This window comes from Centrocercus urophasianus, unplaced genomic scaffold (genome assembly GCF_019232065.1).
Source record: "Centrocercus urophasianus isolate 14NV4802_14NV808 unplaced genomic scaffold, USGS_Curo_1.0 seq_13, whole genome shotgun sequence".
Lineage (NCBI taxonomy): Eukaryota > Metazoa > Chordata > Aves > Galliformes > Phasianidae > Centrocercus > Centrocercus urophasianus.
Genome location: NW_024884475.1, coordinates 18,529,042 through 18,556,841, shown reverse-complemented (window position 1 = coordinate 18,556,841; position 27,800 = coordinate 18,529,042). Strand labels below are relative to the sequence as shown.

At 39.0% G+C, this 27,800-nt stretch overlaps 1 protein-coding gene across 1 annotated transcript in view; it reads right to left on the bottom strand.

Annotated features, from left to right (window-relative positions):
* PCDH7 (protocadherin 7) overlaps positions 1–25,683 on the bottom strand; it is a 257,350-nt gene extending 231,667 nt beyond the window's left edge. Inside the window, exon 1 of the mRNA XM_042812868.1 lies at positions 22,489–25,683. Coding sequence (XP_042668802.1) covers positions 22,489–25,683 — 3,195 coding nt within the window. The remainder of the gene's footprint in view (positions 1–22,488) is intronic.
* Positions 25,684–27,800: the final 2,117 nt, after the last annotated feature.

Below are 27,800 nucleotides of genomic sequence, written 5' to 3'. Positions count from 1 at the left end.
GTGTTTAGTAGGCACACTGGTGATGGATTGACAGTATCAAAAGAAAATTCTAATCCGGTATTGTAGGACACAGAACAAAGATTACCCTCAAGTAGACATTATGAGAGAATAAACGCTGAAAGTGCAATGAGTAATATACTGACTTCTCTGTCATTCTCTGGAAACATGATAACTTACGGAGACTCTGCTGACATTTGTAACTCCTTATCACAGATACTGAATTAGCTGTTCTCCTGTACTGAACTTTGCCTATTGGGATTATGGGAGAAGAATGGGATACTCCTGAGTATATCACAGTGAATTTCAATCACTTCCGAAAGTCAGTAGACAGATGCTTGCATAAGGTACTTAGTCCCAGATCACTTTCACAGTAGATGAATGAAATGGTTATACAGTTACAGGATTCGCTAGGATCACTCCATCTATAGGGCACTGAGATTATGCTACAAGCAACGAATGAAAAGCAGTAATCAGTCAGTGCATAAAATCCACAGCAGAATTTGTAGCTCTGCATTCTATACTGTGGCAGGTTCTCTTTCCTAAAAATAAAACAAATTTAATTTTTTTTAAAAAAGGGAGTGTGAGTGGCATAAACATGTTGGTTCTGCAGACCATTGTATACCTGCAAAAATCACTTCAGTAAAATATTATTGTATCAATGATGTTAAATACAGTCATAAAAACACTAATGCTACAAACCCTTTCCAGTTCCCATTCTGTCCACTGAAACATTTCTCATGTATCTTCTCAATCTACAATAATTTAAATTCTGTTTTCATATCAATATTTTTATTTACAATAAAAGATTTAAAATACTTTAATATTTAAAAAAAGAAATCATGTTAAAAGTTAAAAAAATATAGGATACAATATGTATATAGATAGGTAAATCTATAAAAGGACACAATAATAAACATATACATATACAGATTTTTTTCTAAAATGCCAACAGTTTCAGTTGAAGGATTATAGTAAAACAAATGCAGACTAGTTCACATGCATATGCAAGTGTTCAATTCCAAAAGTAACTTAATATGTTAGCTAATGAAAAAAATATCTAGAGCTGCATATTTTTAATATTTTATTCATTTTTTCTTTGAAATAATTAAATGATTGTAATGACTTATTTAATGATTAATTTAACTAAGTGTACTTACTTATAATCATATTTAATATCAATAATTATTAATAATGCAAAAAGCATTAAAATGTAACATTACAGCACCATAATTTTTTAAGTAAACAGAAAGAATCAAACTATCAGAGCTGGCAAATTAGCAATGGATAAAATACATCCGTTACTGAAAAAACAGACTTTTCGGTTGTTGAAAATAATAACTAATGTTCAGGTAAACTTGAGCACAATGAGTATATTAAAAATAATAAATTTAGGCACCGTAAAAATCATGTTTACCAGAATATGCAGGATTGTTCCTCATATTTGCTTTTATATCAAGTCTTTCAAATGAAATCTGTTCCCATTTGGTTTTAAAAATGGGAAACAGAGATACTGAAGAACAGATACACAGACATTTTATTTCAAACTGTATTCTTTTCCAGATCAGACAAAGGTATGGAAAACCTTTTTCTAACCACTTTGACCGTTGTTGTTTTTTTGTTTTGTTTTGTTTTGTTTTTGTTTTTAAATCTCTTTACAGATCAGCTCACTAACCTGAACAACAGAATCAGCTATATTTCAGCAATTCATTTCTCTCCAAACAGTCTTTTGTTAGAAGAGAAGTCAAGCCTGCATTAGACCAATAACTTGGAGACAGGTACTACTAAATCTCATGAATCTTCCCCAAAATCCCCTAACTCAAGGACTAATAATGTAACAGTGATAAAACTTCTAACTATGCGTTCAGTCTGGCTCCTTGACTGTTTTACTGTTTTATAGATGAAAAACAAAGTGGTGGCTTACAATGTTTTTGATGAGATTGGCTGTGATGTTAGAAGAATCAACTGCAGGAACTAGCTGCACATTTTATAAAATGATTTGTATCAGTCTGAGATTTATAGACCTCGAGAAATACACAGACTATGTCCAAAAAGTTTGTGAAAGCTGACCAGTAAGAGATTTACTTACATAATGTGTGAAAAATATCTAGATGTACCTGTATTAGAAGAAATAATTACTAATAACTTTAAATCTGGTTACTTAAAGTACATGTAATCCAAATGTTGTGTTGTGTTGGCACAGAGAGTAAATCTACAGTTGACATGTCACATATAAGCAGTCATAGTAACGACGTGCTGATCTCCTATACAACCAGTTCATGAAATAAGACAGTTACAGCATCTGCTGTAAAAACTCATCTCATTGTAGCCAATACATGACTCTGTAAAGACCTCTCTGTCACAGCATCCTATTCTTCACAAAAATATATTCAATTACCTCCCACATAGCTCTCATCTGCAGCTAGGCAGACGTTTATCAAGGACATAAGAGTCTGTATTAGTTGGATGGACTCCCACTGAGCCATTTCTGTTACAATTCCCAGTACACCTCTATCTCCCTTTTCAGACAGCCACTGTATTCCTGTGTGCAAATATTTCCAAGTTTTTCTTTTTCCCTTGGGAAACATATTCTTGTCATTTTCTCAGTTGAATCTCCTTGATCTAGCCCATGATTTCTTCTACCTCAAAACTGTCAGTTGTTGCTCAGAAAAGAGAGAATAGGACATGACTTTGAATTTACAGGCACAGGCTTTGGAAACATGATTTCAGAACACTATCATTTTTCTGTTTTCAAAGTGAAAACTTCATGCACTAGAGCAATTGTGTTCCTGTTTTCACCTTATTTCCTATTTCTACAAATTATGCATTTTAAGGATGAAGATCAATGAGATAAGCTGTTTTTATAAAGTCACAACATAAGAAACACTGCAGAAATTCTAACAAAACATCACAAAGCCAAGATAGCTTGTTTTTATCAGACAATTTTTATCACAAATTACATTGCAAACAATCAGTGTTCATCTTACGCAAAGTAATTTTGTTTCCTTGAACTTCTCTAAATTATCTTAACAATTTCACTTTTTATTTTTAACTTTTGGTGTGCAAGCATTGCTGAATATTTCTTTCCCATTCTTGTTTGCTTTTTTTCTTACTGAAGAGGTTCAATTTTAGAACATTTTCAAACTTCCTTCATAATCTTCAGCATTGACATTATGATTAAAGAAGAATCGCTGTATTACCAAATTAGATGTTGCTACCAAACAACAAAAAGCCAACAATGTTTCTTTGGCACATTTATATACAACTTCAAAGCAAACTTCATGATATAAAATTAAGCTACCCAGAATTGATTATAAGACTTCAAACAGTATTTGTTGAACAGAGGACAAAACATAAAACAGTTGTGGCTCATACATGTTTAGTTTTTCCTAACTTTCTAAAATCTCAGTTTGCACTTTATTTGCTACACTTGAAAATAGAAACAGCCAAAGCCATGAACATTATTTATGAAATCTAAGGAATTCACAAGACTTCTTTTTTTCCTTAATTAGCTCTGATGTTTATTCACTGTAAGGAGTGTTTAGCATAAGGAGGACAAAGTTATGCATCAGACCCCTCTGCAAATGCTTTGCAGATAACAGTAGCAAAACCTCCAGAAATACTGATGATGAACTCACAGCCTCTTATATCAGGACAGCACTACATCACAGCTATCAATTCCATCATTGTCACTATTTATTCAAAACAACTAAGGTAAAGAGTTAACTACCATACCACCATAAATGCAACTTAGCCATGCTGCAATAGTCAGAATGTACAGAAATAACTAAAAATATCTTTACATGTCTGCACAGTCATTTTTACAGATGAAATACAACACACTGAGACAAATTGTAAGAGACATCTGAAAATCTCAGTACATATGGAATCTCATTCAAATTTAGTAATCAGAAGACATCTAATCTAGTCATCTTACTTGACCACAGGGGACAAAACATACCTAATCAGGATGGAGTAGCTTAATTTTGGAAAGCACATTTCTCTCATTTTTTGAAGTGGCTGTACATAAGTAACTTGCACTAGATGACAACCAAGCTGATGTGGCCTAAAGGCAAATTTGATAATAATTTTTATTTTTTTTAAATTTTTTAATCTCTTAAAAATGTGATTCTTCATTAGATTTGTATTTCTACCCCATTCTTACCTTAAGAACTAATGTAGACATAGGGATAACATAATAGTTCTACTACGTCAATCAGAATGCACTCATCCAAAGGAGTTAACATAATTCTTGTCCAATGAATTGAATTTTTTTCAGGGAATACACAATTAAACTAGTGCACAAAAGAACTGAAAACTTTACACCCGTATCATCAATGTGCAGAAAATATTACATTAGAGCAAAACAAGACTGTTATGCCATAATATTAGGCTCGAAAATTTACTACATTTTAAAACAGTAAATGTAGGTTGCTCCAAAAGTAATACCTCCTATTTATTTTCACAGAAATTACATCAGATATAAAGAGCACAATAACACTGTTTGATAGAGAAAATTCTCAGCTACAAAACGTTATTTTTAACAGTCACAGCCATTAACTATGCATTAGTTCAGCAATGAGCAAGAGCCTGCATGCTCTGCTCATAAAAATCTGCACCAGCAGAGGTGACACACTGTATCACAGCTGCTATCATGGTGTAATTGCAAGGAAAATATTGCCCATGTAGTTCATCTCTCATCAGCCTGAACAGATGGAAGTCAGAGCATGCCAAATCTGGACAATAAAAGTAGGAGTGGCAAAACAGTTCAGCCAGGACTGGCAATGTATTCCATGGTCTTCAAACTGGCACGGGGTCAGGCATTATTGTGTTGCAAGAGAAAGGTTGAGTTCTTCTCTGACCTGACTCTGGAAGTTTAAGCCTTCAGTTTAGCCAGCATTGTGACATAGCAGTCAGAGTTGATGGTTTGTCCAGGTTCCGTCACACAGCAAAAAAATTTAATAGAATACTGGCAGGAAGATTGAATCTCTAGTGCCATACCACCAACATCTCTGACACTGTGAGCCAATATAATAAAATAGGAGGCATTACTTTTGGAGCAGTCCTTGTAGGTTGAGCATTATTTGGATGAACTTAGACATTATTATCAACCTAAAACATTAGATAGAACTTTAACTCTGAATAGACAATGGGAAAACAATATGTATGAAACATGGTGTAAGAGATTATTATTTTACATCATTGTCTCAAAGCTTGATAGGGACACAGATGAACAAGTCCTGGGCAAGGGTTGAGAGTCCCTTTATCTGAGGGACACAAATGGACAAGGCCAGAGGCAACCAGAGAGAGAGATAAGCTGCAGATTAATGGCCAGGAAGCGGTCTTTTGTGTGGGTTTATTTTGAGGATGATGGCCATCTCAGGAGGTGCTGCACATGAATCTTACCCAAGCGCCCAGGAATGCCATGCTTACAGAAGAAGGATAAAAAGGGAACCTATAACCATGAGGTTGAGGTTTTCTGGCAACAGATTCCTCGTGAAGAAGAAGAGGTTTCTGACATGAGAAGCCTCACAACCTGCCTTTCTCCCTCCTGGACTTGCTCTGCACTCTACCAGCATGTTGAAGAAAAACAAAGGTGTCTGCCATCAGATTCCTCACTACAGAATTCCTGCATGCTGACAGACTCTCTTGGGCCTGCTACCTGAGTCCTGCTGCTTCCTCCCAGACTAATTCTTAATAGTCGCCATCCTTCCCTTCCCCGTCTCCCTGATTAGGATTTATAATAAACTGGTCAGACCAGCATTTGAACTGTTGTTTCTTAATCTCACACCAGGTGTACATATATTAAAAAGAACCTCCTCTCCCTCCTATAAATTGGAGTGAGACACTTGGTAGTGCACTAATACAATATTTGCAAGAAAACCAAATTTAAATCTCTCTTAAAAAGCTGAAAACTAAGCATGTCATGCAACATTGTAATGTAAGCTTCTATAAATTCTACATGATATCAGCATCTTATCAGTGTTATTTCAAAGTATTCTACAAAAGCTACCCTAACACTTTTAAATGCTGAATATAGCAACCTTGTTTGCTTGCACTTGTCAGGATTTATGGCAGCACAGCCAAATGATGGAATCTGATACTTATGGCACTGGGACTCTGATTACCCACCTAAAGTCCAGAGCTTTTACAAAATTCTGTACTCTGTAAGAACACAGTTCCCACCACTGAATTCTGTCTGAACTCATAATATCCCTCAATTGCAAAAAATGCCATTATCCACTTCTTACATATCAGCATCATACTGAGGATATATCTTGAATGAGAATGCATATCAAATGCCCATTAAAAAAAGCCTGCACTCACATAGATTTTCTCCTTCCCCCTCCACTAAATGCAAAGAAGAATATTTTATTTATTTATTTATTTTTTAAAGACCAACTTTGTAAAGTAATGAAATCACATCAATTATATGAGTGGATTCATTTACAGGCCATCTTGGAGCCTCTATTGATAATAACTAGTCCAAGTATTTGTACTTGTATAAGCCCACAACACAGAGTGAGACTATAATAATACTGCATCCTACAGTTATGTAATGAACTAAATTGTATTACTGGATGCTATGCACTATAGATAGTAGTTTGCAATGATTTTATTACCTCTGCTCCACAGTTTAGATGCTAACCATTTATTTTGCTTAAATTCTAACAATAGGTCATCAGTTTTTCTTTGTCTGCACCTTTCTTTTTTTTCTATGCCTGCAAAATGTCAACTGATAATTTAATAATGAACTGCCAAGAAGACAGGTAAATGTTCACCCAGAATTTTTCAGCCTGAACATCTCTTTCTTTAAAATTCTCTTTAAGTTTTGCATGATAAAACCCTAAATTATCTTAGTCACCTCCAACTGTGAGCTAGAAACCATAAATCTATTCATAGCTTGGGTCATTAATGAGTAAATATATTCCTTCCTTTACAAAGAGCTAGCAAAAGCGTAACACTGCCTCATTTTCCCCCTTCACTGTCAATTATACACAGTCACAGAATAAGCTTCTCAAAAATCGAGCTTCCTAGCTCTTGAATTTTGCGATAGTAGAGAGGATGGGCACTATTTCATTTGTGCTTTTTTGGAAAGAAAGACAGAGGTAACTAACATGCCCTCTGTTTATAGTTTAGATCAGCCATAGGTGTTTGCCAGAATGCTTCTCAGTTTATCTTGATTATGATTCATGGCCACAGAAATCAAACTGATTTGGAAATGTTGCATTTTTTGGTCACTATTTTAACAAATAAAAGATCTTTCTTTAGGAATAGAATCCAAAATGGCATATGGACATGTACAGCCATTCTAAGTCACAGAGAAACTCTGTAAATGAAGCTCTTTCCTGTCTTCACTGTCTTACCTGTCACCCTATGTGCACAGGCATTCAAATACTTAGAATTTTGCAGAAGAATTAAAAAAAAAAACAACTAAGCTAAAAGTAACATATGTCTAAAACTTCAACACTTTCCACAATCCAGCAGAAATACTAAAATTTAAAGAATGCTTAGACTTCACATCTTGCTAACATTTGACCCCTAGCACTCAGAAGTTTGTGACTTCTTATGAGAAAACTAAACTGGTTTTACAGAAATAAGGGAAACTGAAGTTAAAACCCAGAATTCTTTACACTGTCACATGAAAGGTAAGGCTAAAAATTCAGGGCATGTTAACTAAAATTACAATACTACAGAAAAGGGGAAGGGGAGAGGGAGATGCCAGTCTCTTCTTTCTGGAAACCCGTTACAAGACGTAGAGGAACAGCATGACCTGGTGCCAGGAGAGGTCCAGATTTGACATTATAAGAAATTTCTTTACTATGAGAGTGGTAAACCAGGAACAGGCTTCCTAAAGAGGTGTTTGACATCCCATGTCTGTTAGTATTCAAAAGGCAGATAATAATCCCCTCAAACACTTTAACTTTTGGTTAGCTTTAACAGTTAGTTAGGTGAACTTTGAAGGCCCCTTTCAAGTGATCTATTCTATATAAGAATAAAATTCTCATGTATGTTGGTACTTTCCTTTTGATCTCTGTTCTACTTCCTATTCCAGACAGCATCACCCTCCTAAAACAGTATAGAAGATTCACTTTACTTGGCTCTCAGAATAGCTCTTAATGAAGCCAGTAAGCAAGTGACTTTCTTACAGCTCAGATGAATTTTATTCATCAGAATCTTCCAGTTTAAATTAAAAATAATAATAATAATAAGTTTTCATCTCAGGTTTTCTTTTTTTCAGTCTCTTAATTTTCAATATGAGCTAGCTAACCCATGACTCATGTAACAGTCCCTACAAAATCAATCCAAATATAAAACTAGGGAAAAAAAGTAGACAATCAAAAAAGCACAGAAAGATGGAGCTTTTCTATCCATATCCCCCAGTGTTTTAAACGTGCATTGCTTTTGATGAAGAGAAAAGCAGAGGTAGAGAGCAGCATTTTTACTTGACAAAGTTCTCTCAAAACATGTTTTCAATTATTTAATAAAAGACTCAGCCAGAAACTACAATACCAGCACGATTTAAAAAATAGTTCTTCTTTCTGAGTTCAAGCAAAATTCTAGGGGGAAAAGACAGACAGACAGAAAGAAAAAAGAACTCTAACTGCACTCATTTTCTATGAGAAAAGTCTTGCTTAAATGTTAGATCTTTCCATCGGGAGACAAAATAAACATCTGGTTTTCCAGTACAGAAATAGGAAAAAAAAAAAAAAGAAGAAAAGTGCTAGGCATGAAAATGTCCTTATTATAGCCTGAATTTCCTTTTCTCAAGATATAGTCCCTCTTCATCCTTCAGATTACATGCTTGCACCTTACACAAGGTATACATCTTAAAACTAAACAGAAATGCATTGAAGTCAATAGTGCAATTGCCTACTTATTGAACTAGACATCATACTGGCAGCACATGCCCCTTGGATCTGCAATTATTTCTTATTAATATTGCGATAAACCAGAAGATGTTGATTGCAAACTTTAAAACCTCTGCTGCATAAATAAACAAAACTGTTATCTCTACAAGAAAACTGAACATTAATCTCTATGATTATGTCAAAAATAAGAAAGACAGCAAAATGTTTTCTTCAGAGATTCCAGGGCTCTGAGACACATCCTTAGTACAAATTAGAATGACTTCGATGATATTCATAAAATATGGGGGGAAAAAAAACAAAAAACTACCAGCTCAGTGAGAATTTTAGAAAAGATGGGTTCTCTAGAACAGTAAAGATTTAAAAAATGGTGACGCTCACATTTTTAGACATGCTTTTATTTGGTCACTACCTTTATTTGGGATATTTTTTCACTGTAAAATATAGGAGGTTTTTTTCTGTGGTATGTCCACGAAACATGAACAGATTCAGTGCTCAGCTTCTTTGTATTTTGTTGTCTTACAACGCACAACTTCAGAATGATGCCTAATTATTAACTGAAATCCCTGTTTAAGTCCATAAACTAAAAATGAGTTTGCTGATTTGAAACACTCCTACTACACTGAATACTACACTATCAAAATGGATGCTATATCTACATTTTCATTTACAAAGTGGTAGCTGGGGAGTATGCTTTTAGACAAATCCTCTAACCTAGAGTATAAATGCTAAGATGACTCTAAACACTGAAGAATCCTTCCATTTTTTTAATCACAAATGTGCCATAGTATCAGCTGATCTTTTTGTAAAAGACATACCTTTATATGATTACCTATTTCATATATAGTTCTGCACAGATTCATAGTGTCCTTCAATGTACAAGTTAAAGAAATCACTAATAATGATTAAAACTGTACATTTCATAATACACAAAAAAAATGTTCTCAAATAAGTGTTAGTATTAAATTAGTATTAAGGATCCTTGGAACTGAAAAAAAAAAAAATCAGAAAAAGCAAGATGCTTTTTATGAATTTAGGGGAATTTCCTGACCATCTCTTACACTGAATTTATCAGGTTCGTTATGATAAATGGATGTTGTCATAATCTTTCATTGTCAGACTGCACTGCTGCCCTAACAGCATCTATTCTTGTAAAGCAGAACTGAAATCAAAAAGTTCAAAATTAATAGCTGTGAAATCTCAAGCACTCGTAACCATGTGTTTTTATCACTTCCATGCTGTGCAGATTGGGTACTCTTGTTATTTATTATTTGTGACAGTGAACAATTCCCACTTGCTTTAGTGAAAAAGTGAAGAGCTGTTTGCATAACTAGCAAGGTGAAAAATAGATTTCAAACTGTTGGAATCGCTTCACACGAACAACATACACAGATCAGCAGACAGCTTACTTTCAGACCTCTACAATGTGCTGACAACACAATACATTATAGCTTCCTTTTGTAAAAGCATTTCTTACAGAATGCTCTAGATTTGTGAGGAACCTGAAATGATGGAGACTTGATACGGTACAAGGGATCCCATCTACTTCAACAGTCAACTTCATCTTTAGATTGGAAAAATATAAATTCTTTTTAAAGCAGTAATTTGTTTGTGATACATGGTTACTATGTGGACTGATCCACAGGGTACTCCCTGATACACTACAAACAAAACACCAAGCTATAGTATAGGAGAGCACAGTTCCTTATGCAAGACGTGGGTTGTCAGACACATTCGTCTCTCCTCTGAGCCAAACAGAAGAGAATGAGATTTTTACAGGCAAAGAATTAAGTATCAGCAGTATTTCAATCTGATATAGAAGTAACTTTTTGGAGGAGAAAATTTAAAAAAAAAATGTCTACTGTATTTTTCTTGTTATTTTATCAATTTATTTTTATAAATGAAATGCAGAGATAGCATCTCCAAACAGTATATATTTCAAATTAGAAAGGAAAGGTTAAAGATAGTAACTGCAACGGTATTACAAAATGTCTCCATCTGATTTAATATTAATATACAGAAAAATCTATCGTGTATCAGGACAGCAAGTAAGATTTGCCTGCGGACAACGCTGTTATCAGCACACAATTAGTTGCAGATTGGAGACACTAGCCTTAGATCTGTTCTTGTGCCAGTAATCTGTTTCCTAGTTGATTGAAATCCAACAGCTTTTGATGAAATGCTATTTATTTAGCTACAGACAATTTGATTAGATGTAAGGGTAATAACAACAAAACCAGTAATGCTCAACGTGACATCAAATGGTGTAGGTCATATTTTAATTGAGACATTTCAGTGAAGAATACATAATTATTAAATGAAGCAGGATATGTTACAAGAGAAGTTTTTTATTGCAAAGTCATTTTTTCGATTAAAAAAAAAAAACATTGAAAAGGCTGAAAAGTCTTTTCTACTGTCAATTACTATAAACCCATCACAAAGTATGAACTCTTAGTTCTTAACGCTAAGTCTTTCAAATCCTTGGACTTATTTCATTTATTTTTTCTCTTTGATAACAGATGGGATTTTCTTTTATCCTTACTAATTTGCATCAATAGTAGATCATGAAGTTCTATAAATACATAAAGCCTTTTAGAAACATTTGATAGAGAGACGATTTAGCCATTCCTTTCATATGCCTATAACATTAATTCTCCAGGAAGGTTACTGTACAATTTGAAGAGTTCACTATATTATATTTAATAAAGAACTAGTAAAGAAAAAATACATAAATTTAGCTTTCAAAATTCCTAGAAAGGTGCATTAATATTCAGTATTAAAAAAACCAAAATTCAATTCAATTCATTCAGCAGTGTCTGAAAGGCCAATTGAGTACAACATCCTCCAATTGCCTTGAATATCATGAGTGATAAAATATTTCACAATAAAATAGTTCACAGTAAAAAAGACAGCACCTTCTTAATTTATTCTGCACAGAGGATTTTCACTGTTGTTTAACTTTTGCTCTACATTTAAAAAAATAAAAATAATAAAAATAAAAATAAAAATAAAAATAAAAATAAAAAAGATCCAGAATGGTAGCGACAATTCGTATATAAATATTTAAAGAATGGATGTTGCACAAAAAAGATAGGACAAATTATGTAAGTGTTCAGAGAGAGAGAGAGAGTTCTGGAGAATATGGACAGCAACGGTTGGACAGTTCTGCAGACAGCTAACCAAGTTTCTTTCACTTCTAAACTAAACCATTTTTCATATACATGGGAAAAAAAAAATACACATGCAAACAACACAAACACTACTCTTTACAGTAAAATACAGTCAAACTTATAGTCCTAATAGAATCTAAACAGGATGAGCTATTATACCATTTCAGCAGGGAAATCAGACCAAGGGAGCTGCTAGTGTGAAGTCTGAGACTACAGAATGAAATCTTGTATCCTGGTGAAACTACTACTGCATCTCAGTGGTAGTTGTCTTTCACTCATATGAAGTTGTTAGGTATTTCAGATATGATATTCTAGTCTACTTTATATATATGGAGTAATTAACTGAGTAAATTACATGACCCAAACAACTTGCTGAAATCTCCAGAAGAAATGGTCATAGTTGAAGGCCACTAGGAAAATGGGTATTTCTCTATTTCATACCCATTAGTACCACTTTTATAGAAATGAATTAATACTTGCTCTAGAAACTGTTGAGCTTTATTTATATTCAGAAAATTTTCCATTAAAATACAGTGATAGTTTAAGGTGCTTGATTTGCACGACCCAGAATAATACTGTCAATATGCGGTCAGAGAAGCCATTTGAATGACTTCGCTAAGTTTATATGACAGATCTAATCCAAGATCTAGGCTGAGGCTGCAGGGACAAGCATTTAGTAACCTGTATTAGAAGAAGATATCAAGCTTTCAGAGCAATTATTCCTTATGTAGAAGAATAAATACTTTTCTTTCAAATAAATCAATTACTGTACTTCTGCAAACTTGCACTACAACTGTAACATAATTATATGCTCACGGAAAAGAATATTTTTCTGATTCAACAGAATGATGGATATCCACTCCTGCTATAACACAAGGCACATATATGTCATTAAAACCAGTTCAGAACATGTGGATGGAAATAAGGAATTGGATTCCCCATTTAATTACTCAAATTTTATGACAACGTAATTTAACTCAGAAGAAGAGTAATGCAATGGAGAATGAGACCAAATACATGTTGAAATCAGCACAGAAATGTGAACAAAACGTGTGGCAAAATAGAGGCTTAAAGTATCGCTGTGAAAATTTCAGGAGCAGGTAAAGTAACCAACACTTTACTTTCCTGTTGTTCCATCATCTATATTTACAATTCTGCCTTTCATCTTTAGAAAGCTCGTAAACTATAAAGTATTTGCTCCTGTTAAGTAGTGTTTAACAAATACATTACACTGATCTGCATAAGAAAACAGATTTCATGTGAAACACAAAGTTTGCTGTATAAAGCAGGTATGAATTTTCAGGCCAAGCCTTTCTCACGTGTTGCATTGCTAGTAGGGGGTAGCACACAGCTCCATGAATCCATACTATAACCAACCAGGTAACCAAAGTTATCTCACCAGATATGCTCCTACTGTATTATTAGTTAGAGCAAGATCATGTTTAATGCTAGCATTATACTTTTTGAAATTTCACAAAGGTTACAGCATTCCCATGTGAGAAAGATAATTTTTTATTTGGATGCAATGTATCATCAAAGTATGTTATCCACTATTTTGCCACTCTGCTTTATACACACTCACTATTAAGTTAAATGAGTGAGATTTGTTACATAACATAAAAATTGATATAATGGTCTTTTGTACTTTCTTTTAAAGTAAATCAGTCTCAGAATATTATGTTATATATTTTGTTTGCAAAGACTGATATTAGCTGTTTTGCTGGCTCTAGTCGGAGACACTTAGCAACTCTCATTTTAACCCAGTGTGAGATCCAGCATCAGCCTAAATGCTCTGAAGGTGAGTTAATTGCAAACTGCTGTCAGTTTTTGGTTTCTGTGAAAACAAAGCTTGTCCCAAATCAAAATAATTTGTTAAACTAACAGCAGTGTACATATGAACATGTATACATGCATGCATGTTCTACTAATAGGCACGTGTACAGTACACATGAAAACTGTGCTTAAGTCTTTATTGCATAAATATTTCAGCCTTGCCCAAATGCATTGCATTCACAAGGAGACCAAATAATGCTTAAATTATTTGTTTCTTCAAATATATTTTTTTTTAAAAAAGTAATAAATTGTTGATTGGCCTCAATCTGTAGCTGCAGAAAGTGTACAAGAAGGTTATCTAGGCCTTGAATCATATAGCAGCTGTGCACTTGTGTGTAGTTATTCTCAAGCTTCAAAATATCTTCAATTACACTGAGACACATATGCTGATACCCAAATCACACCCAGAACACTGCAAAGTCTCCATCAATTCCTAAATTTCATTTTTCAGCATAATACTGAACTCAGAAAAACATTCGTACATCAAGTTATATCTCCGTGAAAATATTGTCCTGGTAAAGCACATTTTTCCAAAGGATAAGCCTCTGAAAATAAGCAATCCTGCTTCACGTGGATTTGGTATCCAAAGGAAGTAGGGGCCACTTCTCCTATTTCACACTGCTCTAAGGCTGCACAGTCCTTCACAGCTATACATAGAGAGACAGAATAAATTATGGTGGTCCCTCCCTGCTCTTTTGAGTGCTACCACACAGAAAACATTTGGCACACTGCACAAAAGACACATTCCCCTAGCATCCTAGCCACAACCTCAAGTCAAGAAACTACTTTATGGAGAGCTTACAGAGGCTTCTCCATAATTATTCTACTAACACATGAATTTTTAACCTGTCAAATAACAAATGTATTGCTATTCACAGTCTAACAATCCAACCATAAAGGAATTGGATCAACTAAGACAGCACGATAAAATTCTCTCACAATTTTTAAAGACTGGAATCAGCACTTCTGCATACTTCTTCTGTGAAAGATTTTCAACATGTCATCTAGTAGTAACCTTCTGTACTTGGCCCCCTAAAAATGTGATGTTGTATTTCGAATTCTAAATCAAGTGATTTGATAAATATCATTTTTCCTAAAACTTCAGGAATGCGAACTACAAAAATATATTTCCTTCATTCAGTGACTATTTAGTTACTAGGCTGTATACTTTTCTTAAAGCATCTAATATTCTTTGTGCCATTTGTGAGTAAATTTTAGTTTTACTGTAGTATTTAGAATACTTCAGTATACTTTTGGAGTTACGCTGCAGCACTTTATATGTTAATAATTCCAAAACTGCTATGTTGTGTTGCCAAAATGAGAGGACTGTTGTATAGGTAAACAATATGTTTTATAGTAAACTATACATATATTATATATATATATCCCTTCATATACCAGTCAGTTACAAACATAATGAGCATACTGGTTTTGTTCAAACTTCTACAACTCAGAACGTTTTCTCTTCAATTTTACACGAAAAAAAATAGTAAAAGTAGAGTGGATTCTCCAGGTTGTTAATATATTTTATTTATTAAACCTACTTCTATTTTTGAAAACAATCAAAATTTGCTTTTAACTGTGATTGTGCAGCTTGAACAAGCAAGAGACAAGTGAGCAAAGAATTCATGTGAAGCAGAGTTTATAGGACACGCACACACCACTTAGGAACTTATCCAATTGGTGCTTAACTGTAACTGTATTTTGAGATTTTGTCATCTGTTCATGACCTGCAATTTTCTCTCTATTGTCTTTAATGCCAGTGCTAAATATTTGAACTGTCCTTTGTCATTTCTATTGCTGCAAATCACATTTTTGATGCCCCAACTAACCTTAGTTACTTAGTATCTCCAGTATTAACACATTTTGTAATCCACAATAGCAAAGTAAGTGACCTCAGAAAGTCTCTATTGCTCCGAGCATGTGCAAGACAGTAAGTCAGCTGTGGCATACTGTGTACATATTCTCTTCCTTCTCTTCTGAGATTTGTTTAAACAGAAGAAAACACTCAGACAGATTCTACATATAACGTTCTCTCTTATTCTGTTTTATTCAGACCTTATATTTGCAAATTATTTTTACTTACATTTAACTAATCTTTAAAAATTTCAAACTGTGTAGTAGTATAAATAAGGCAAAATGTGGAAGAATACAGGGTACAGGCAATTATTTGTTTTTACTACTTACTTGACGTTTTGTAGGATAGAAAGCTAAGGCAAACTAGAACTGAATTCTGTGAAACCAACTGAAAGACAATAACTAAGATTATTTTTAATAACACTATTTAAATGTTCTTCTTACAGTGCTACTGGGCTTTGCAGAAGGCATTGTTCTAAAACAATTTGAACTGCACAATCCCTGTTATCAAATACTGGTCATTAAATTGCAGAGTCAATAAAGTTGACACATACCTATCTCAGTGTCAGAATTTTCTTTTATAACCTTGATTAAAAAAAAAAAAAGAAGAAGAAAGAAAGAAATAATGCAAATTTATATACAAGAATAATAAGAAAAGATTTTCTTTTGATTCTGGATAGTAACTGATGGTCTCTACTTTTTGTTGTTGTTGTTTTAATTACTGATGAAAATAAATATATAGTACAAGCTAGCAAAGTCCAAAATCGGATAAAGCAAAAATAACAAATCTCCTTTTCTAGGAAAGGGAAAATACAGAAATAGCATCTCCTGAGCACACAGAATATAAACACCTAAAACTACCATTAAAAAATGGACAAGAGTAGAAAATAAATTGCATTGATTATATTACACACAGTCTAAGACTGAAAAGAAATGAAATTATTTCATAGCTTTAAAAATTTATAAATAATTTTTGGAAGCAGTTGTTAAACCGACCAGAAAACCAACCTGCTAAGAACTGTACTGAATTGCTCGCATGCCTGTATCAGTATTTCTGTAGTAAAAACCAATATATCTATAGTTAAAAAAAATAAAATAAAATCATTTGTTCTGTAAAGAACAGGTGTTCTTAAGATTGTGTTTTCTGTTAAGGTAAGTAATTAAACACTAACACTGAAATGTTCTGCAAATATTCCACAAAGACTTCCACAAAGAGCTTGCAGCGATTGTGAAAAATTTAGTTAATTAACTCAAAAGCATAATGCCAACTATTTTTGAAATGTGTTAATTCCCTACTATAATTTAAAGACAAAACCCATTAGGCAAGTTTTACACTTCAAAGTAGCCCAACATTTAACTATGTAAAAATTCCAAATCTTTGACAAAAAGACCCTTAAAGGAAAATGTGCCTGAAGCTTCAGGGCAGGTATTTTGGTGAAACACAGCCAGTTTGTCAAACCAGCAAATACCCCAAATAATCAGAAACAAGGGCAAACAGTGTATACAGAAAAATAAAGATACACATGTAAACTGCTACAGTACAAAGACTGATAAAGTGCAGGTCCAACCTTGGGTCCATGGGTTTAACCTAGGTTCATACCTGCATGTATGATGCCAGAGAAATGTGGGAGTTGGTAAATCAAATTCTATCTTTTTAAAAACATTTCTTTCTTCCCCCTGTCTATAATAGTGCAGTTCGTTACTTATTCAAAGCATGAATCCTCCTTTACACAGATCCTGTCCCTTTTGGCTCTGTACATCTCCTGGGAGTGCAGTATGATTCAGTGGTAACTTAGTCATTTGCACACTCTACAAGATTATTTTACTAAAGGGGGAAAAAAAATAAAGACTGTACTTATCAGCAGAACACTTTGTGTTAAATACAGATAATGAAAGCATCAACAATCTATCTATTTTATGTTTAATTAGCCCCTCTTTCATCATAATTTGTTACTGAAGGTCAAATGTGGATCGCTTTAAAAAAACTCATTGTAAAATATTTAATATAATGCAAACTGAGAATAGAAAACTGAAATACATTTCTGGACACCTTGCTCTGAACAGTTTTGAAGTTAAATATCTTTAAAAAGATATTTTTAAAAAGCTACCAATGCAAGTGTTTATAACGCAAGTATTTAAGAACAAGTTCTTATTTTTTTTCTGCACATTACCCAGTGTTTCTATTACATTGTAGAATGTTTATTAAGGTGAAAGTTATTGAAAAACTTTACTACTGAAAGACGCTATGTGATTTTAAATGGCAGTCTTTGATCTAAGTTTACGCATGTATGTGTCTGTCTGTACATTAAAAAGCATGCTTTCCTGCACTGTTAAGCAGATTGATCCCTTAATATATCAATTTTGGTTCCCATTACGGCTCTTGTTACACGTGCATGCTTATAAGGAAACTAACCAATTTATATGAATAGATACAATTCAACTGCCTAATAATCAAGTAGCCAAAACACACCTGCAGTGCAACAGACTGGATAACATTTGGAAGATTATGAAACAGATTATTTAATTACTTTACAAAAAAAGTTCTTCAAAAAATTATTTTTATATATTTTACCTTCTCAGAAATTAAATTTTGGTGAAATGTTTGTAAATTTCTTCAAGTTCCATTTCTTCCCTAGTCATGGAACATCCCAAGTTGCTTTTGTAACATCAAGACACGTATTCAGCCTTGATTAGTGTGTCAACACACTCTGATGTCCTAAATGTTTCTCTTCACTCAATAGTACATTTCAAACGAGGAAAGGCATAGGAGCAATTCACAAAGAACTGATCAGAAAAGAATATACTCCAAGAAAAGTAATAATGCTGCTCAGAAATCCCTGTACTGGTTCTTCTAGCTGAAGATGGTGACCTGCAGCTCTTACATAAAAATGAGCAAATAAAGTAAAAAGCACAGTCTTTCATGTAATCAAAAAACATTCTTTGTTGAGTGGAAAAAATAAGAGAGAAGTTAAGAGAAAATGATGAACATAAAAAATAAATACACATATAAACAGGCTTTTCTTCAAAAAGGCTTATTCTTCTAAGAGAGGTCATTAACATGCTAATCTCATAGTCACTATGAGAAATTTCAGTGAAATAAATCCACTCACCTGCTATTAGTTTGATGGCAATGAAAGTGCAGAAAACAGTATGTACTAAAAAACATATACTTGTAACTAATTTGAGGAAATACACAATTGTTTACAATAGTAAAGTAAGATTTAGAATTATATTTAAGGATGCAATTCTCCAAATCACTGAGTGATTGCTGCTATGCACTGGGCTTTCTTTGCTGTCTTTGTTAGAAGTTGACAGTACCCTGGGCGATGACTGGCAATGCTCAGCACCAGGAGGGTTCAAATTTTACATCTACAGTCCAGAAAAACATTTCCTTAGATGCATTCTGATACAGCACAATACTTCTGTACAAGTTTAACTTTGAGCAAATGATTAAGATTGATGAAACGTTAAGGGATTTAAACATTAGCTTGCCAGATGTGTAAGAGCTTTACAGAATAGGACAGAACAGCAAAGTGGGAGGCTAAAAGAAAATTTCAGAGAATACTACTACGCAGAAAAGGACAAGGGTAAGTTTAAAAAAAAATTGCATTTGGACACCTTCTAGAAAACATCTAGAACATCTTCCAGAAAAGAAAGTGTATCAAATGCAAAATTTAGCTTTAATCTTCATATAAAATACTTAAAGGAGGGGAGTTACAAATTGTTTTTAGCTTTCTCCCATTTATTTCTGCTATAACACATTTTATCAAACAAGATGTATTTGGGAACACGTGTGTAACACACTACCTTAAAAAGGAAGTGTCAAATGATAAGAAGGAAAACAGCTTATATTCACTGGGGAACACCAATCAGTCACCTAAGTAGAGATTTACTTTCCTGACAGTGATACTGTGAATATGTGGAAGTATCAATTACCTGTTCTAACTACGTTAATGGAAAATGAGCATTGCTCTCATCTCTAATAACTTAGAACAAATACATCCAGCTATGTCCATTTATTTATTTTAAAGCTTCACACATCCTTTAAAATCTCCTTAGAACAAAGGAAACTGTCAATAATTAAATAAAGGCAACCAGAGGCATTTCACCAAATCTCCCTATTGTGGTCACATTACTATGCCATTGGCTCTATTTCATATGGACAGCTGAACTATGAAACACTCCAATATACACCACATCATACACATTTATCTGCAATTGTCTCACATCACTCTCTCAAGAACATGCCAAACAAGTATTTCACCTGGTTTGAGCATTAAAAATGCTAGTGTACTTTTTCCTGATAAACAGATAAAACACTCCATTATCAGTGTTTGAGAAGAGAAAGATCTACATCTTATTAATGCAAATATCTCTTCATGAGTGCAAAAGCAAGAACAAAACTACATAAACATCACTCAGTATCAAGCTGGTAAGTACTCATAAGAAACCATTAGCAGAAGTTTTATGCCCGAGGTTCTCTGCTTTAAATTCTTATTTGGAAACTTTCCTTAACTAAGAAGCACACTTTACAAGCATACAAGTACTTTCCACGTATTTAAAAATTCAAAGACAAGGCATTAGACCATCTGCTATAAACTATTCAGGTACACTCACTTTCACAAGCTACACGTTTAGCACAGGAAACCTCACAAACACTGGGAAACTAGCTGCGTAAAAAGCAAGTAAATAACAGAGCAACTAAGAATACATTCTTTCAGTTTGACTGCTGCAAGTGGAAGTGTAATAAAGCCATTTTCTTCTACAAAGAAGAAAGATTATGTATCAAAAATATATGGTTGCAGAACGTTAAGTAAACCAAAGAGTATTTTTGTAACATAACTTCAGATAAGGTTATTAATCAAGCAAAATAGTAAGCTGCAATCCTTTACCACTGGCAAATTTAGCACGCAAGTCATTTTTTTACATTGAAAATAAATTACACTACTGACAGTTTTTAATTCATGTTTAGATGAATTGCAGCAGCAAGACAGAAGTAGCATCTGATTAGCATTTGTTTCACTTCTACTTCGCTGGTCCAGTACTCACTAAAAAGGCACAATCTGCTTTGTGCTTAATAAGTCTTACTAGATGGAAGCTCTGGAACTTTTTCAGTACTTTGTATTTTACAAAGACTGTATTTTAAAACTGAAATTATAAGATCACCTCCAGAGGTAATGAAATATATCACCCAGAAACTACCACATCAAATGTTCTATAAAACATCTGTGTGACATACGCAGAAATACTGGCAAAAATACTTCAGCCACAAACTATTGTTGATCTGGAAGACGGTGTGACTTCATTTCCTTTTACACTAAAAATCTTTTTTTTTTTTTTTTTTTTTGTCCTGCACAGAATACAAGTACTGGTTACATAGTGTAAAACTTCAATTGTAGTAGTCTAACAGACATTTCAAAGTATAAAAAATGTCATACTGTGCCATATTTGCATGTTAATAAGGTGGAAATAAAGCATTTTTGTCAAACTAATCAGTGTGTTCCTGTTTCAGGCTTGGCTCTCTATTCACATGAATCAGCATTCATTTATCTCTAGATTCTTGTGTAACACACGCTGGAGCTGAGAGGACACACTTCGAATATTATCTTACACGGAAGGATGCAAAGGGAATCACCCAGCGTTTAAAACACCTCATTTCACAATCCGTAAAAGTATGCCCAAAAAGAAAATCATTTCTGTTCAGGCTACATACGTGCCTTATGAAATTAACAAACCTTTCATTTAGGATCTCCTTTCCCCGCTATGCTAGTCCTCTACTGCTGTGTAAAGCAGTTCCTGCCATTAGCAGTTTTACTCTACTGGGGCCTCACTGCACCGACCTGCACGGCACAGCCGAGATCAGAGCCGGGCACTGAAAGCGCTGCTGAAGGAAGGCTCAGTGCGCTCACATTGCTCTCGGGGAAAGCAGCCGCTCTGCTAGCAGAGCCGTGCAGAAGCTGGACTTGAAAATTACGGCCCCTCGCTTTGAGTTAATGACTTTCATGTGATGTGCATTAAGGGAAGAAAAAACGGGGGAAGAAAAAAAGAGGAACGGAAGCATGCTAAGGTCCGATTCTAAGCTCACTAACCTTTATGTGTATTCAGAGCAACTGCTGAACATCAGTAAAATCTCAGTGATGTATATCAGACCATTTATAGGCTTTCTAGATTGTGAAAGCGCCGCAATTCTAATGAACGAGCTGATAATTACAGCCATTTGCGTTTCAGCGCGGCGGTTGCACACCCACTCTCACTGACCCTCTTAAATGCGAAACTTTCAGTCCCCAGCCGGAGCTCACCGCATGCCTGGGACTCAGACCCTCCCCATCCCCGAGTGAGACTGCTGGGCTGCGCCGGACAACCCAGGCGGTGCTCCTGCCCACCTCCCCAACAACGGGACCTAACGGGCTGCGGGAGCCGACAAAGGGTCATCCCGGGCTGCGCGCAGCTCGCCGCCTGAATTAACGGCCCGCCCCCAGTCCGGCTGCGCTGTGAGGGAGGGGGGCTCCGAGCCCGGCACCTCCCAGGGGCGGTACCACAGAGTCAGTGTGGGCTCTGCAAAGTGGGATTTACAACGGAAATAGTAAAAACAGCCATCCCTGACCGTCCTTCCTGCCTGGTGTGTGTCCAGGTATGCTCCCGGCACCAGACTGAAGGGGTGATGCATCTGACGGTGACAGACACCGCCACCCCTTATGCAATGTGTGTGCATGACCGTGTGCTCGCATGTGTGCGTGCCCGACGCGGGGCGCTGCCCTTACCTGCTTGCTGTACTTGCTGCTGGCCTGGCAGCTGTACTCGGAGCAGTGGTCCGAGCCAATGGAAATGTTGTCACCAGCGCCCACGAAGGTGTTGGCAGGGGGCAGGTCCTGCACAGCCTGGTGCTTTTTGCCAGCAGTGGGGGACTGCGGGTGCAGCTGCACGGTGGGCAGTGGTGAGCTCGACTTGTAATGCCGGGCTAGGTCGGGGCTGCCCGGGCCACCATTGACTGAGCGGTAGCGGCCCATGCCAGGGCTGTCCGAAAGCTTCTCATTCACGCTGTCATAGCGCTGCCCATTGGGCTTGGAGGCCTCGACAGTGACGATGCTGCTGTAGAGAGGCTGCTTGCCCTTCTTGCCTTTCTTGTCCTTCTTGGGCTTCTTGGCCTTGTCATGCTGCTGTGGGGTGAAGAAGTCCTCATGGTCCTTCTTGCCAGCCTCATAGCCATGCTTGCCCTTGGAGCGGCAGTAGCGGGCCATGACCACCACCAGGATGAGGAGGATGACAGTCATGATGCCAGCCACTACACCAATGACAATGCTGAGGCGCTGTTTGCTCAGCTCATAGCTGGGATCACCAGCAATGTCCTGGGCCAGAGGTGTGTGAAGGCTACGTGCCACCTGGCCCTCCACTACAGTGGCATTGGACAAGCTCTCATTGACAAAGACGTGGAGCAGGGCAGTTGTTGACTGGGGTGGCTGGCCACTGTCATTCACTTGCACAACGAGGCGGTGCAGGCCATAGTGCTTAGGGGCCAGCTTGCCCACCAGTGATACCACGCCACTGGCTGGATCAATCTCAAAGAGCTTGAAGGGGTTTCCTCCGACAATGCTGTAGTTGAGGTCAGCATTGAGGCCGGTGTCAGCATCAGTTGCAACCACCGTGGCCACTACAGTGCGCATGTTGCTGGAGGGTGGCAACACAGTGTAGGAGCTGTTGCTGGGGAAGGTAACAGTGGGCGCATTGTCATTCTCATCCATTACAAAGAGGGACACAGTAGCAGTGGCCGAACGTGACGGCTCACCCCCATCCACCGCCTTCACTTTGAAGGTGTAGCTGGTCTGCTGCTCCCGGTCAAATGAGACTGTGGAGTAGATGGTTCCTGTGTCATTTTCAATGGAGAAGATGCCAGTCGCCTGGTCATGATCACTGGGCTGTATGGAGAGGCTGAGCTCAGCATTACGCCCCTTGTCAAAGTCCATCACAGTCACCATGCCCACGGGACTGTTGGGCTGCAGGTTCTCCTTCACGTAGAAAGTGAACACATCCTGCATGAACCGCGGCTCATTGTCATTGCGATCTGCCACCCGCACCACCACCATGGTGGAGCCCTGCAGTGATGGCACCCCTTTGTCTCGGGCCGTCACTTGGAACTCATAGGTGTCACGCTGCTCACGGTCCAGCACCACTTGCACAGACACATCCCCAGAGTCGGGGTCAATGCTGAAGATGCCACTTGGTGACTCTGAGGAGAGGGGTGAGGGCTCCAGGGAATAGGTGAGCTCGGCATTCTTGCCACTGTCCGCATCTGTGGCCACAACTGTGGCCACCCTCTCACCAGGCAGATTGTTCTCTGGGAAAGAAACCTCCAGCACAGCCTGGCCGAACACAGGAGGGTTGTCATTAGTGTCTGCGACCCGCACTAGCAAGGAGTTGTTACTGGACAAGCTGGGGCTGCCTGAGTCCACAGCAACGATCACCACATTGTAGTCACGTACAGCCTCATAGTCCAGAGGGGCTGAGGTGTGGAGGAAGTACTTGCGCTTGTTCTGCGGCTCCCCTTCACCTTCACTGGCTGGCTTGAGCTGGAAGGGCACATCCCCCACCACGGTGCAGGTCACCACACCGTTTTCGCCTTGGTCCCGATCTGATACCTGCACCAGGGCAATGGGGGTATCCACCAGCACATCCTCAGCCACGCTGGCCACTCCATCCCTCAGTGGGATGCGCCCAATCTTCCGGATATCAATGGTGGGCACATTGTCATTCTCATCACGGATGTTCAACACCACCGTGGCCTTGTCTGTCTTAGGGGGCTGCCCACGGTCCCGGGCCATCACGGTGAAGCGCAGCTGGTTAACCTCCTCACGGTCAATGCGGTGCAGGACGCTGAGCCACCCTGAGGTCTCATCCAGCCGCAGCAGCCGCCTCACCGACTCGGTGGCTGCCCCAAAGACGTATTCGATCTGCCCATTCACCCCTACATCCAGGTCGGTGGCTCGCAGCTGCAAGATAGGGGTCCCGGGGCTGCTGTTCTCCGCCAGGTCGGCCTCGTAGACGCTCTTCTCGAAGCGGGGGCTGTTGTCGTTCACGTCGGTGATCAGCACGCGCAGGATGGCCTGTGAGGAACGCGCGGGCTCGCCGCCGTCGCGCACGCGCAGGCTCAGTTCGTAGGAGTCCCGCTGCTCACGGTCTAGCGCCCCCTTGACGATCAGCTGCGGCTGCTTCTCCCCGTCCAGGGTGTCGGCCACCTGCAGCTCAAACACGCTGCTGCGGGCCTCCGCCTCCTGCCTCCGTTTGCTGCCGCCGGGGTAGAGGGCGCTCTCCGAGCCGGCCGCCGCAGCACCGCCCCCGCCGCCGCCGCCAGCGCCGCCGCCGCCGCCGCCGCCGCGCCGTCCCCCGTCCCCTCCGGGTTCCTGCAGCAGCTCGTAGCGCTCGATGCCGTTGCGGCCGAAGTCCCTGTCGGTGGCGGTGGGGAGCAGGTAGAGGGTCCCCACGGGCCGGTTCTCCTCCACGGTGAGCGTGAGGACGGGGGAAGGGAAGGTGGGGGTGTTGTCATTGATGTCCAGGATGATGACCCGGCCCTCGAAGAGGTCCACCCAGCTCTGCGAGGGGCCGATGACCGACACCTCGAAGTCCAAGAAGCACTCGTTCTCGTCGAAGATCATCTGGCACTGCGGCAGCTTCTCGCGGTCGATGCGCCGCTCCGTGGTGCTCAGCTCCCCGGTCATGTTATCGATCTTGAGGTAGTCGGAGCCTGATTCCAGGCTGAATGTCACCTCTCCGGAGCCCGTCACGATGCCCAGGTCGGCGGCCACGTTACCGATGCGGATGTCGGCGGGTCCCTCCTCGGCCAGCCGGTACCTCAGCAGCTGCTTGGCCGCTGCCAGGCTGACCCTGAGCGGCGGAGGCAGGAGGAGCAAGAAGCAGCAGCAGCAGCAGTGCACAAAGCCGAGAAGAGTCCGCATTTTTCTCATCTTCTTCTCCCCGGCCCCCCCCCCCCCCCCCTCCTCTCGCTCCCCGATAAACTCCCTTGATGAGCCAACAGAGCGGCCGAGCGAGCAATTATAGAATCCTTCTGCTCCCGGAAACTTAGCGCCTCATGGCTGGTGCAATCGGTGGGCAAAACCCCGCTGCAGCCTCCTCCGCTGCTCGCCCTGCCTCCCAGCTGCGATATACTTACAGTTCACGGGACAGTGTATTTTGCTTTTTAAAGATTCATCTCGGCAGATAGGATGGGATTTTCCTCCTCCTCCCCCTTCTCCTCCTCCTTCTGATTTTACTGTAATCACTTTGCAAGGTTTGCAATAAAAGCCGGAGCAGCACCGTGCGATCTGAAGCCCCCCAGGTCGTCTTCTTCGACACCGGAGTTAACTACAATTCACACTCTCTCTTCTCTCTCTCTCTCTCGCCCTCTCAGTCGTTCACGACAAACGCATTAGATTTATTCTCTCCCCTATCTGCACACACAGGAAAAAAATGTGATTTGCTTTATTCAACGGGCTCATGTCCGGGAGAACTCCAGATCCTCTTAGCATGGGCAGCTCTTCAAAAATATTAATAATAATTTTAAAAGATAAGGAAAAAAAAAATGAAAATCCCAATAATGTCGGTAGCTGCACAATGGGTAGCAGAAGCACCCCTTGTATTACAGAGCAGTCCGTGGAATATCCCCTTTGGTTGGCAGAAAAGCACCTAAATCCATCTTCAGAGATCGCCTACAATGTTCAGCTCTTTCTCCGGAGAGGATTTTTTTTTACCAACTCTGCGCAAGGTCATTAGTCACAAAGCAACGAGACAGAAACTGCAGAAGCCGTTTGCCCGGAATTTGCAAGGCTGTAGATCTGAGCACACACACACCACAGTCCCAAGTTTGTTTTCGCATCCGCGGTTTGTGTGTGTGCCTTACCTGCATTTGCACTGCATGTGTTATAGCAATCTGGAGCTGCAGCACTGAGCGCGATTCACAAATGAGATTGCAGTCTCTCTCTCCCTCTCTCTCCTCTCTCTCTCTCGCCTCTTCCTTCCCGTCCCAATGCAGGTAACCAGATCTGAACTCGATCCTTTCAGTTCAAAGGTTAGCGACAAAACTATGTGTCCAAAGGCGATTATTGGTCTCTCGTTAACATACCCGGAGCGGAACGAGGTGTAACTGGATCCCCCACGTGAATTAACACGGATTCTGAATTACATCCATATAAGCGGAATGGCAAAGGGGAGGGGAAGAGAGCCGCGACGCGATTAAAAAACCACACGGAGTTCTATTTGCGAATAAAATGCAATCAGTCAGTTGTTTCCTGGGGTCTGCACAGCTACGGCGGGTGAAATCTGCGATTGTGTATTCCCTCCTGTGCCTTTCAGAGCAGTGTGGCTCGGGAGCTTTCACGGCAGAGCAGCTTGTGCTTTAAAATGCTGAATGGCAACTGAGGAGCTTCCCACTCGGAAGGAAAAAAAAAAAAAAAAAGCTGTTAAACCGGCAAGTTTGCCCAAAGTGGTGGGAGCTGCTGGAGTCTCTTTCGGCAGCTCTTCCCTGACGCTGCAGCACAGCCGCCTGCTCTACATGCACAGAGAGAGGGAGAGAGAGAGCGAGAGAGGAGGGAGGAGGAGGAGGAGGGAGGAGGAGGACGAGCCAAGCGCTGCGCTCCACAAGCCCAGCCTTACCCTCTGCCTGCCGCGGCTGTGCTGTTCTATGCTGCGCTGAGAGCGGGATAGCTCAGCTCTCAGAGCCAGCTTTGCTGCTGCTGCCGCCGGCTCCAACCCGGCATCTGGAGCGATTCTTTCCTACTCACTCCCTCCCCACCTCCGCTGTAGACTGTGAACCGAGCAACGATTTTTTAAGCAAATGTTTACTCGCCTTTCTCTTAGGCAGAGCTGCTGCACGTTGGGGGCTCTGCGTTTTGCGGAATCGTGCTGGTAAGGAAACTCGTTTAGCACAGATTCCCACCTCCCCCTTTCGCGTCCGTGCTGCTGTGACATAGCTGCAGTCCCTGGAACTGCTCATAACCCCGGGGAGGAGGGAGCTGCCCCTGACCTCAGGCTTTCGTCCTGTTTCCCATTGCTATTGAAGCCTTTCGGGTTTTGTGCTCGTGTACTT